General features: G+C 43.4%; 1 protein-coding gene across 1 annotated transcript; it reads right to left on the bottom strand.

Moving 5' to 3' along the window:
* Positions 1-2,751: 2,751 nt before the first annotated feature.
* LOC310669026 (uncharacterized protein) lies at positions 2,752-13,522 on the bottom strand (the record flags this gene model as incomplete). The annotated part of the gene is made up of 6 exons (XM_083422494.1): positions 2,752-3,753; positions 7,468-7,616; positions 8,422-8,521; positions 10,000-10,074; positions 11,081-11,182; positions 13,279-13,522. The coding sequence occupies 6 exons, from the start codon at positions 13,520-13,522 to the stop codon at positions 3,125-3,127; spliced, it is 1,299 nt and encodes a 432-aa protein (XP_083278620.1). The 3' UTR covers positions 2,752-3,124.
* Positions 13,523-13,813: the final 291 nt, after the last annotated feature.

The raw sequence follows: 13,813 nt of genomic DNA, 5'->3' as shown, positions 1-13,813 counted from the left end.
TCCTGTGTGTGGGTTTCTCATGGGCCTTTCCAGTTGTCCACTGTGAGAAAAGGATGCTGGGCTAGATAGATAAGCCATTGACCTAATCTTCTTATGTTCTTAGGACTCTCATTAAAATAGAGGTCTGTTACTTGTAAATTAAGACACCTGGCTACCCAACTACTAGATCACAACATGGTTGTTGTTTTTTTTGTGGGGGGAGGCAGCTATCTCTGGGCTTCAGGGGGAGCCCCAAAGCAGCTATGGAGAGACAATTGCAATGGAAGATATGTATTTCACACCCACACCCACACACCCACAATACATATATATGACACGCCAGCGACTTCTCCCCCCAGTTGAGCACATTAAGTGATTCTGTCCAATATAGTTTCAAAGAAATCTAAACTGTTTGGACAGTGTTTTAACAAATGTTTTCCAAAATATTCCAAACAAGGCTTCGGCACTGCAAGTTTCTGTTTAATACTACCACTACAAATAATGATGATTGGGGTGGGGGGTGGGGAGAGCTGGGTGTAAGAGAGAATGTTCAGACCACGGAATTTATTTGGGATGTGTTGTTGGTTCCCCCTAATGGCAAAGCCCAGGTATGACTTAGGAAATAAAATTTAGGACAGGTCTGAGATAGTTTTTAAAGAAAAAACATTGCTGCTACCTCTTTAAATGTAATGTGGGGAGCAGGTGAGGGGGAATTCACACCTTGTCATCAGCAGCTGCAAATTCCTTCAGAGGATGATCTCAGAAATTGTAAGGAGACCCAACATTCCTACAATTCCCAGAGTCCCTGGGAAAGAGGGACTGATTATTTAATCCACTCTTGAGAACTGCAGCTCTGTGAGGGAAATAGGGATCTCCTAGCAACTTTAATCAGCCTTAACAAACTACATTTCCCAGGATTTTTTGGTTTAAAGTGGTATCAGAGTTCTTTAAATGTATGGTGTGAATGTGGCTTAATTTTTTGTCACCATTTCCTTTCCCGCTGGGTTCTACTTCAAGTGGAATCTTGAGACTAAGAAGGAGGGAAGCAGACAGCTAGGGCCACCTCCTGGTCTTGTTGCTAGCAGGGAGGCAGGCAGGCAGGCAGGCAGCAATATGCTGAGACACAGACTAAGATTAGTGGGGATGGTCCTCATTCATTCTAATGGACCAATCGCCCATTGCTCCTCCATTGCTATTGCTTCCTATTGTGACCATTGGGATGCTTCCAATAAGCCCATCTTGAGGGCACGAAGGCAACCACTTTTCTTTGCTGTGTACTGCGTCTGGGAGACCGGCTTTGTAAAATAGCCCACACCAGTTACTAGCTTGCACAATTCCTTATGAGCTTGCTAGCAGGCTAGTAGCATGGAAATGCAGACTACTAGTACAAATAACATTAGTCACCACCACCACCACCACCAGCAGCAGTAGCAGCAGCAGCAGCTTTTACCAGGTGGATGCTACAGCACTTTTTTCTTAGGTAAAGATAAAGGGTAAAGGGAACACTGACCATTAGGTTCTGTCACTGACGACTCTGGGGTTGTGGTGCTCATCTTGCTTTATTGGCCGAGGGAGCCGGTGTACAGCTTCCGGGTCATGTGGCCAGCATGACTCAGCCGCTTCTAGCAAACCAGGGCAGCGCACAGAAATGCCGTTTACCTTCCCACCGGAGCGGTACCTATTTATCTACTTGCACTTTGACGTGCTTTCGAACTGCTAGTTTGGCAGGAGCAGGGACCGAGCAATGGGAACTTACCTCGTCTTGGGGATTCGAACTGCCAGCCTTCCAGTAGGCAAGCCCTAGGCTCTGTGGTTTAACCCACAGCGCCTCCCGCATCCCACTTTTTTCTTAAGCTTGCTCAATTTCTCAGTAGCTAGGCACTGCAGCTCATGGGCCAGTCATTGCTCAACTAGGGGGTCAGAATTTGCCCTTGAGGCCATTTTGCCAAAACGATGCCCACCAGCTGTTGTCACTGGGTAACTGTGGAATACCTGCATTTGACACACATTTTATAGCATGTTACTGACTGATATTCTGGACTGCATCCAACAAAGTTTTACTCAGAGTAAATAAAATAATGGACTTGTTAGCTATGTCCATTAATTTCAGTGGGTTTACTCTGAGTAGGTCTAGCATGGGATGCAACCCTATATATTTAGAATAAAGAACTAATAAAGTCAGAAGGGACAGTGCCAAGCCTTTAAACCCATGGTTCCCAAGGTGAGGCATGCACCCCACAGGGGGGCAATTTGATTTTTAAAGGGGGGGGGGCAATTTGAGAATGAGTTATTAACAGTGAATGGCCTTTTGGGCTTCCTCCACGTGAATAGGAATTCACTTTTTGAATACAGCAGTGCCTCAGGTTGCATACGCTTCAGGTTCCAGACTCTGCTAACCCAGAAATATTACCTCAGGTTAAGAACTTTGCTTCAGGATGAGAACAGAAACCGTGCTCCGGCGGCAGCAGGAGGCCCCATTAGCTAAAGTGGTGCTTCAGGTTAAGAACAGTTTCAGGTTAAGAACGGACCTCCGGAATGAATTAAGTACTTAACCCGAGGTACCACTGTAATAAGAATTATATGTCACAGGGGGTGGGCATCAGGATTTTAGAGATGCTTATGTGGGGCATGGGCAAAGAAAGGTTGGGAACCACTGCTTTAAACAATGATTACGGTAAGTCTCCTGAAATACAGCTTTTCCATTTTTGGGAAAAGAGGCTCCCACTCATTACTGCAGGGAAAGCATACTCCTTGGACACTTTTTTTCAGATGTGAATTTCAATCTTTTGTATTTCATCTGTAGGTGGCAGTACAAGGTTCTCTGCCATGAGAAGAAGAAGTTCTCAGAGAGGAAGTCCCTCCATTGTCATCAAGACCAGGCTAATAATACAAGCAGGGTAGCCAATGTGGTGTCCCTCCAGATGTTGTTGGACTCCAGTTCCCATCATCCCCAGCTGTCTTGGCCAATGGTGCCAGGGATAATGGGAGCTGTAGTCCAGTAGCATCTGAAGGGCACTACTTTGGCTACCCCTGATGTGAGGCCACCTGTGCCCCAGCCCTCTTCACTTTCCTTTTAGGATGATGCTGTACTCTGCCTGCTCTTGACCAATCCCCATTGGCCACCTGGTTCCAGTCTTTGCGCTTGCTAGTCAGAGTCTTCAGAATCCTCTTCACTTTTCCTATGTTTCGCTATTTTGTGTGAGCTTTTTTTACTTTTCGTCTCACCTTCCTTCTTCTTTTTAGAGCTCTTCTCATTCTTACTTTTTTCCTCTTTCTTATTCTTTACCTTTGATGCCACTGCCTTCTTGACCTTCCCAATGTGTTTCTGAACATTCTTGGACTTTGCGGCCTTCTTAATCTTCCCAATGTGCTTCTGAACAGTCTTGGAGTTCGCTGCCTTCTTAATCTTACGAACATGCTTCTGAACAGCCTTCGATTTTGCAGCCTTCTTAATCTTACCAATGTGCTTCTTAACAGCCTTGGAGTTTGCGGCCTTCTTAATCTTACTAACATGCTTCTGAACAGCCTTCGATTTTGCGGCTTTCTTGATCTTACCAATATGCTTCTGAACAGCTTTCGATTTTGCAACCTTCTTAATTTTACCAATGTGCTTTTGCACAGCTTCTGATTTTGCAACCTTCTTAATTTTACCTAGTTTCTTCTTTATTGCATGCCTTTTCCCTTTCTTCTTTTTCTTTGCTTTTCCTTCTGGGACAGAATATCCTCCTTCCTCCTCCTCCTCCTCCTCTTCCATTATTTTCTTTTTCCTTGTTTCTATAATAATAATAATAATAATAATAATAATAATATAATAATAATAATAAGAATGATACAAACCAAAAAAACCCCATAACTTGTACCCTACCCATCTGACTGGGTTGCCCCATGCATCTGTGTGGCTTCCAGCAAAACATAACAGAACACAGCAAAACATAGCAAAACATTAGAGGCTCCCCAATACACAATTGTCTTCTAGATCCTTCCCCAACAATTCATACTTCTTAGCTCGTACAGTGGTACCTCAGGTCACAGACGCTTCAGGTTACAGATGCCTCAAGTTACAGACTCCGCTAACCCAGAAATAGTACCTCGGGTTAAGAACTGTGCTTCAGGATGAGAACAGAAATTGTGCTCCAGCGGCATGGTGGCAGCGGGAAGCCCCATTAGCTAAAGTGGTGCTTCAGGTTAAGAGCAGTTTCAGGTTAAGAACGGACCTCCAGAACGAATTAAATTCTTAACCCGAGGTACCACTGTATAGTCAAGCCTGGGGAGACTGCAGGAGTTCCCGCCGGGCTCCCAAGGCTTGCGGATAGCAGCCTGTTCTGGGGGCTGGGGTTGGGGGAAGCTTGGGCTTCCCCCGCCCCAGCCCCGTGCCTGGGGGGGGATATTTTTTTTTCTTTATCCCCCCCCCCCAAAAAAAAACTAGGTGCGTCCTATGGGCCGGTGCGCTCTATAGGGCGAAAAATACAGTACATACAAAGCAGTGTCATTCTAGTTTCAACATCCATAGCTTCCCCCCAAAGAATCCTGGGGATTGTAATTTGTTAAGGGCACTGAGAGTTGTTAAGAGAATCTTACTCCCTCTACAGAGCTACAGTTTCCTGAGTGGTTTTGTGAGACAATAAGCCTCATATAACCAACATGCTTAAATCTAATTAATGCATGAAGTTACGTAAGACCATAAAGCTGTTCTGCCAGGCTTAGCTCACCTTGGAAGGGACTAGGTAATCAATCCTTTGCTCCCCTCTTAATCAACCTGGCTATTTCCTAGTTCTTCTTCTTTTATATTTTTATTTGTTTTATTTATTTTTATTTGTTTTACAAACAACAACAACAACAACAACAACAACAGATTAAATTCTGATGCTTGATTCGGAGACCATAGTGGTCTAGCACCCACAAACTCATAACACTATATTTCCAAGTTTTAAATTGCTGTAGTTTTGGTGAAATAATAATAATAATAATAATAATAATAATAATAATAATAATAATAATAATTTTCTTGCTACAGTAGGTCAGCTGGGCAAACATGCACTCATATTCCAAGCTGCAGCAGTAACCTGCAGAGTTCAATGTTGTTGTTGACATCCATCTGTCTCAGGAGACAGTAGAAGAGTGCTCCACTGTGATTTTCATACTGAGAGTTAAAATTGAGTGTAAAGTAGCCGGTTTTCATTTGAGTTTATTTCCTTAAAAGCTTATAAGAATTATTTGGGAAATACTAGGAGGAATTATGACTAGAAGAAGTGAGTAATTTTTTTTTGTCAGAATGTAGAATTTTCATCTGCAGGCATTGTCTATCTGAGGTTGAGTTCTGACTTGGATTTATTTGGCTAAGATAATTATTAAAAGGTGACACTGATTTTGTGACCTGCTTTGGAGAAGGGAGGGGGGCAAGGTTTAAATGTATTTGGTAGCTTAATTGTTTACAAAAAAGTCTAGGCTAGCCCATCAATGTCTGACCCACGTGTCAATTCTGAAGCTTTGTTATCCTCTAAGTTGTATTAAGCCTTTGTGGCATCCTTTACTGTTTTTGTGCAAAACCTTCAATGGGTAATTTTTACTCCCGAGTAAGCTTTCTTCAAAGGCACTCTCTTTCTTCATTTGTTTGATTATTTCAGTAAGTGTGGTTCTAGTCATTTCAGGGTCCATATGAGAGGACAATTTGCTCTTTTGCAAGGTTTAACTTAGTTATTTCTTTGTGTGTGTGCATGCCTGTATATTGGGTACAGGAATTTTTGTTTGTATATTGGGTACAGTAGTGTATGCCTAGGTTTCTGTTGACTTTTGCTGAAACGAAAGGGAACTATAAGCAAGTGAATGTTAGTGTCAGAGAAAGCTGGAAGTGTGAAATAAACAGAGAATTCAACAATGATTTTTAAGAATGGACTGTTGTGTTTTTGTTTTAAAGTTTGCATGTGTGGAGTGAGGGGTGGTGGTTAATGTTGGCACATGTGCCAGTCTTCCCCATTGATCCAATGGTTTCAGGAGAAGCATCATGTGAAACAAGTTAACAGTAACACAGAAACATACATGCTTCGATTAAGCAGGAATCGCTGCTTTGTAGAATCAAAATAGTTCATTTGCCCAAATGCCCCTATTAGAACTCTTCAACATATTGGTTCCTGGACCTGAAACTTGGGGGCTATGGGAAATTCTAATTTGGGCTTAGCCTTTTGATTAGACAAGTGTACCCAAAGTGCAGGGACGCGGGTGGCATTGTGGGTTAAACCACTGAGCTTAGGACTTGCTGATCAGAAGGTCGGCGGTTTGAATCCCCGTGACGGGGTGAACTCCTGTTTCTCGGCCCCTGCTCCTGAAAACCTAGCAGTTCGAAAGCATGTCAAAGTGCAAGTAGATAAATAGGAACCACTCCAGCGGGAAGGTAAACGGCGTTTCCAGCGCTGCTCTGGTTCGCCAGAAGCGGCTTAGTCATGCTGGCCACGTGACCCAGAAGCTGTACGCCGGCTCCCTCGGCCAATAAAGCGAGATGAGCGCCGCAACCCCAGAGTCGGCCACGACTGGACCTAATGGTCAGGGGTCCCTTTACCTTTACCCAAAGTGTACCCAATTAGCCTTTTTTGGCCCCTTTGGAAGGCGAGAAAGCGATTCGCCCATGGGTGCAGATCAAGGCAAGATAAAACTCACACAGAGGATGGCAAGGGGTTGAAGACATTTCTCTCAGGACGTGTCAACATCTGTGCTAGTTAGAGGATTGCTGATAATCAATGAAAGCCCTTCACAGGGATTCATTAAAGGGGAATTGTTGTGGAATAACAAAGAGATGGGGTCCAGAAGACTGATTTGACGTCGGGCACAAAAGAAAGCTGAAACAAGAAAACTTCATGTTTCTTTATGAATAGACCTTCCTGCTGAGTGTAAAGCATAAACAATCATGTTTAAACCAAGGGAGAAGACTTCTCTCAAAGTTCTTAAATGTCCATAAATGATTAAAAGGAATCTCATATTGGACGTTGGTCTCCTCAGATTAGTTGGATCCAGGAAGCCTTGAAAGGGGGGTTATTAGTTTCCCTCTCATTCTCTGTATCATCTTGCTATGTTGTGGCATTCAACGCTTGTAAAAATGTGTTAATAGTTTTGTAAATTAGTTCAAGAGGTAGATTAGGATTTCAGCAGAAAATTATGGGATACACACTGACTGGAAATGAAGCAGTGTGATCACCCCAAAACTTCTGTAGGTGGAAATGCTTTTCGTGTGCATGTTTTAAGGCACTAACAGTATGGAATGTGGAATTACATAGGACCACCCTGATAGCATCATGAACAGAAAGGTGTTCAAAGGAACCCCAATGCACTACTATTGTTGCACAATATACCCACAATAAAATTCCTGTCTGGGGAGTCCCTTATCTCTTTTGCACCTGGCACCGGTTGGTAGGTTTCTAGTAAAAATCAAAGCAGATCTGACAATACTGAAGTCTTTCCACCTCAGGTCTACAGGTGCATCATTGACAACAGTCTTACCTGTCTTAGTTAAGCCTTCATATTCCTTTTCTTCCATTAGTTTTTTCCTGGCTGCCTCTTTTTCCTCCTGGACTTGCCTCAAAAGGAAATTTTGTGCCAGAAGGCGCCTGCCACGAGCGTTAACCCCCTTCAGTCGACCTACCAATTCACTGGAAGAGGAAGCAAGTTCGTCAAAGGAAGAAGGCATCTGAAACCCCGCCTCCCAACAGCAAGTGTGCCATCACCCCTCAGAGAAAGAGATGTGAAAGCACTGCTGGCCAACGCCCATTTACTACTATGGGTAATGAACATTTATCCAGCAATAATATAGGGATCTGCCTTATACCGAGTCAGACTGGTCCATCTAGCTCACTACTGTCAACACTGATTGGCAGCAGCTCTCTAGGGTTTCAGGCAGGGATAATTCCCAGTCCTACCTAGAGATTCTGGGACTGAACCTTTGAGTTGCCACATGCAAGGGTGATGCTCAAACATCGAGCAAAAAAGAAGAAGGAAAAAAAGGTTAAATTGTTTATGTATGCTGCTACCACAGCCAGAATCCTGTATGTGCAGAAGTGGAAAGAAGGAGGAATTCCAACAAAGGAAGAATAGATTTTAAAGTTACTGAGCTATGCAGAGATGGCAAAATTGACAGCAAAAATAAGAGACCAAAAAGATGAGAACTTTGTCAAAGCGTGGGTATTTTTTTAAAAACCATTTAAGGAAAAATTATAGTCAAATGAAATTGCGAGCAGGATTTGAATTATAGGCAAGGGGAGGAGAATAACTAAATGAATATTATGAAAATAAATGGTAGTTATGGCAGCAGATAAATGACTGCAACAGGAGCATCACGGACGTCAGAATGGGAAGTTAAAATGTAAGAAATTATTATATCAAAAGTGAATTGAATAACTTCAAATTTCACGTAAAAAAACTAATTGAAAATTATTATTTAAAAATAGACATACTTACGAGAGGAGACACCACAAAGCAATTGCGATCACAAAGGCAAAACCAAAGCCTATAGAACCTTCAACAACAATCTTTGCGAAGGCGGGCCGGTTTGGAATCACTGTAAATTAAAGAAAGCAACATGAGCCATGCACCCACGACCTCTTTTACACCAGCTCTCTCCAACTTGGTGCCCTCTAGATGTTTGGGACTACAATTTCCATCAACCTCAGCCAGCAGAACCATGGTATGGAGGAGAAATTAATATCATTTCTCATTTTAAGGTGGCTCTACTTACTTCACACTGTCTGAAGCAATATGGGAACCAAAACCCAGGCACCCACTTCTTTGAATTTTGCAAGGAGGTGGACCAGGCCCCAGGATTAAAAACCCATGGGGTGGACCAAAGTGAAACCTTCCAGCTCAGTCCAATCCACCGCAGGGGCCCCCTAGCACTACAGTCCGCCTGCCATTGGCCAAATAGGGAGGAAAGCTGTGGTCCACTTGCTGGCCCTGCCTGAAGCCAAATAGGGTTCACCCAAGCCTGCGAAAATCCTCTGCCTCCAGTACAACTGCAATTTCCAGGGGAGCCATTGTTGCCGTCCCTGCAACGGCTCCTGACTTGGCAGTAAGCATCATTACACAACAGATAAAACTTGTACAAACGGTTTTTTAAAAAATTTCTTCTCTTCTTTATGCTTCCACTACCCTCTTATTTTTATTCAACACCCCTCCAAGGCTACTACTGCCTCCTGGGTCATTCCAGTGCCCCCCAGTGGTGGTATTGCCCACTTTGGAAGTAGCAGTCCTTGCAATGAGCTACCTGAACCAGCTGGTGGCGGAAGACTGAAAGGCAACCTATACTTCCCTCACTGATTCCTTCTCTTTAAGTAACTAATTGTTGGCAAAGCAGATCACATCTTCTCACTGTCTCCTTCCTTCTTGCTTCTCCAATCTAGTTAGTCCCCGTATAAGTTGCCATGCGCCAGTGTAATTTCTGCACTCCATCTTGGCCAGATGTAAAGCTTTGCTTGCCATGAGCAATAAACTTATGTTTTCTTTGTCTTGCTAGGCTATTTCTTTCTGTAATATATTTACCAAATCCTAGCAAGATGGTAGTGGGGGTGTGAGTGTGTGAAACCATTCAAACATGAAATTCTCACACCTGGGAGGGCTGTACCACACACCTTCTCTAAACCTTTGAATCACTCCCCTTTCTTGCTATCCAGTTGTTTTTAGGAGTACAACAAATGCAACTTCCAATAATGTTGCATGACAATTAGATCTCAGCATAGACATATATGTATTGGGAAATTGCATGCCCTTAAAACGTTATCTCCTAATAATAATAATAATAATAATAATAATAATAATAATAATAATTTTATTTATACCCCACCCATCTGTCTGGGTTTCCCCAGCCACTCTGGGTGGCTTACAACACATAAAAAAATTGTAAAACATTAGACATTGAAAATTTTCCAATACAGGGTCTCCCATCAAACCCTTCCCACACCTTGTTCCAGGAGACATACAGTAGCAAAGCATTGTACCTGCCCTCCCTCATTCTTAAAGAGATAGTTAAATAAACACATTTACCATTGTTCCAGTTGATAGATCTTTTCAAGAGAACATGCGGTGGAGAGAGTCCAGTCTTGTGTGGGATGCTTCTGACTTCCACAAAAAGAACAGGTTGAAACAGTGCAAGACATGATCAAGAAGACAAGAAAACTATTGGACACAGTAAGATCCAAATCTGAGAAGTGCGTTAATATTAATTGAGCAACATTAAGTGCATTAACATGCATTTTGAGAAGTTATTAGTTCAACAACAGTTAAAAGTGGCCAGTTGCTAAGGTATGGCTAATATTTTTACAATCCTTTCATGCAAGAAGACTTTTCAGTGTGCATTTCGCATGATATTGTGGGCAGTAGAAAGGCATAGGGCATTACTGATCATTTGACAAGACATTATCAGGTGAGCCCCAAACATTCATTTTATAAAAATCTGTATCTCGGTTTCATTTTTAAAAATCCAAGTGGTACACAATGAGAAGTAGATTTTATTTATTTGTTTATTAGATTTATATGCCGCCCTTCATCAAAAGATCTCGGGACAAGTTCACAAGGTTAAAATACAAGATAAAAGAACAGATAAATAGTTAAAACAGAAACAACGAAACAAGAACCCCTCTCTCACAAACACATTTAAAAGGCTGTAAAATAATAATCAGCCAAAGGCCTGGTTGAAGAGGAATGTTTTGGCCTGGCACCTAAAGATATACAAGGAAGGCACCAGACAAATCTCCCTAGTGGGACTAAGGAGATCCTGCAAGTAAACTGGTCCCAAGCTGTTAAGGGCTTTATATACCTATAGCAACACCTTGAATGTGGCCAGATAGCAGATCGGCAACTAGTACAGATGCTGCCCTCCAGTTGGTCCTACCCATGTACTATCCCAATGACTGCCCCTGCCCCTGCCCCGAGGAATGTATGATTAGTGACAGAGAGTTCTGCTACTCCTAACCAAATCCATTAGCCACATATTTGTCTTAACCCCCCGCCTGCCCAGAAGTTTTAAACATTTTCGGAATGCATAGTAGTACATGGAAGTTTATTTAGCCAGTCTATTGTACACACACACACACACACACACACACACACACACAAATCATCTCACCCATAAACTCCAGAAGTGATTCCGAAGTTGGCTGAACTGTCCCAGCATTGGCCTCTGGAGCTGGAGGACTCTTCCCAAGCTCTTCGTATGCCTTGAAAGGCGCTAAAACATTTAGAGGGGGAGTGGATGACTTCACTGGAAAGCAAGCTGTAGAAGAGGGGTCAGGAACCTTTTCCTGCATAGTGGCCACAATGCCTCTTTGGTAACCTTTAAGGGGCCACATGGCATCCCCCCCTCCCCCATAAAAAACCACCCTCTCCATCATCCATCCAGGTAAGCATAGTCATGATTCAATTTTTGGCCAGGCAAAAATACTTAGAATGGTAGAGTTGGAAGGGACCCCAAGGGTCATGCAGTCGAACCTCCTGCAATGCAGGAATCTCAAACATTCAGGACAGTGGCCCCCCAACCTCTGCTTAAAAACCTTCAAGGTAGGAGAGCCCACCAGCTCTCAAGGGAGACAGTTCCACTGTTGAACAGCTCTTACTGAGGAGCATGTGTAGCAGGGCTGGTGTGGGGTATAGCTTCAGGAGAGGGAGCATGGCAGGGAAGAGTCCTGAAGGCCAGGAAGAGAGACTTGGATAGCCACATTTGGCCAAAGGCTAGAGGTTCTAGTCTAGGATGTGGAGCATAATCTAATTTTTTAGAAGCAAGCTAGGACAGAAGAACAAGTTCCCAGCTCCGTATTTACCTTATAAGGCCAATGTGAGGAGGGAAACACTTGCAAGGGAAAATCTCTTGGTAGGAGGGTGCTATCAACCTTCCGAGGAAAGAAATGACCAAGAAGAGACATGATAGATTTGTGCGCCCGCTGCTGTCTCCTTGCTGTCCAGCTTATAGGCATTGGGAACAGCTGACAAAGACATGAACACACCAAGGCTGCATCTGCATATACAGTGGTACCTCTGGTTGCAAACAGGATCTGTTCCGGAGGTCCGTTCGCAACATGAGCAGAACGCAACCCGCGTTTGCGTGTGCGTGGGTCATGATTCGCTGCTTCTGCGCATGCGCATGACATCATTTTGCACGTCTGCGCATGCGCGAGCGGCGAAACCCGGAAGTAACCCTTTCCTGTACTTCTGGGTCGCCGCGGGACGCAACCTGAAAACGCTCAACCTGAAGCAAACGTAGCATGAGGTATGACTGTACTTTTAAAGCATCCAACTTCAAATTCCCATGGCTTTACACCAAAGAATCCTGGAAGCTGTTAAAGATGCTGAGAGTTGCTAGGAGAGCCCTACCCCTGCAGAGCTACAATCTTCAGAATACCTGTTCCCAGCAAACTCTGGGAATTGTAGCTCTGTGAGGGGGATAGAGGTCTCTAACAACCTCAGCACTCTTAAGCTACTTTTCCCAGGATACTTTGGGTAAAGCCATGGCTGTTTAAAGTGTTGTGATACTGCTTTAAATGTACAGTTCAGATGTGGCTGTAATCTGCAAAATGGAAAGAAGCATGCTATTTCCTTGTCAGAAGATCACACAGAGTACTAGATTCCATGTTACATAGATGGACAGAACATTATGAACCCTGCCTAAGGGAGATTAGCTCGGGAAAGTTTTTCTTTACAAACTGTTGGAAGCCACAACTGCTTAAAGTTGTATGACATGATACTGCTTTAAATGCACAGTGCAAATAGGGCTAATATCTGTGTACTCCCCAGTTGTTCCCAGTGTAGTTGGGCAGTGGGTGTGAGGACACATGGTGGGATCTTATTGTTTGTGGAAGAATAATTTAAACTTTCACATCCCAGCATGCTCTGATGGGTGGGTGGAGAAGGCTGTGTGTGTGTGTGTGAGGGAAAGAAAGAAAGAAAGAAAGAAAGAAAGAAAGAAAGAAAGGTGATGAAGGCACTTCCAGACTCTTATTATTTTTGGATGGGTTCTTTCACATACTGGTAAATTCAGATCACACAATTATAGTTGACTTGGAGGTGTTGAGCAACAAACCCACTTCCCCCAAAGATCAGATGTTTTGCTTAAGGAAAGTAATGGGAAACCATACTGGGGAGAGTGGGAAAACACTTGCTTTGAAGCAATGCCTTCTGACCTTTGCTCAAGCAAATCAGGATGAATGCTTAATAAGCAGGTTGCCCTGAATAGCCCTGCATGGGGACAGTGGCTTGGCCCCACTCCTTTTGGCTCAGAGGACCTAAGTGGGTTCTGCTGCCGAGTTATGGGAAAGACCAATTTCAGCTCACCTGAAAATGCATTTCTAGGACAGCATGATAACTCCACAGAAAGGATTGTGAAAAGGGATGGCACAATCTGGTTCATTGTTGAAGTGTCACAGGTTCTTTCTGGTCTGAAGATAACGGCAAGAGGCCAAGGAATGTAGAGGTGACCAAAAGCATCTAAATGTGAAGCTATTTCCACCCCGTCATTGGAGCTGCAATGCTTCCAATTGCTGCTTTGGTTTACCTTTTCGATCTTACACATTTTCATTCCGTTACATCACAATGAAGTGGACCTTTGTAAAGAATTCTAGAACTGGACCTATGGGAAGTTCTGCTAGTGATGTAGCAATGAAACTGCTTTCACATTTGCAAAGCTAAGCAGGGACTGGTATGGTTTCAAATTGGATGGTGGAACTGCATGTTGAAATTCTTGCATTGAGGGGGTTGGACCAGATGACCTTCAAGGTCCCTTCCAACTATACAATTCTATGATTGTAGGAACTGCCCACAGCAGAAAATATTGGTAAGTTTGAAATTTGACATCCCTAAAAGGGGAAAC

The sequence above is a fragment of the Podarcis tiliguerta genome (genome assembly GCF_965153285.1).
Source record: "Podarcis tiliguerta genome assembly, chromosome: Z".
NCBI lineage: Eukaryota > Metazoa > Chordata > Lepidosauria > Squamata > Lacertidae > Podarcis > Podarcis tiliguerta.
The sequence above is the reverse complement of the archived record's forward strand: the minus strand, read 5'-3'. Positions and strand labels throughout refer to the sequence as shown.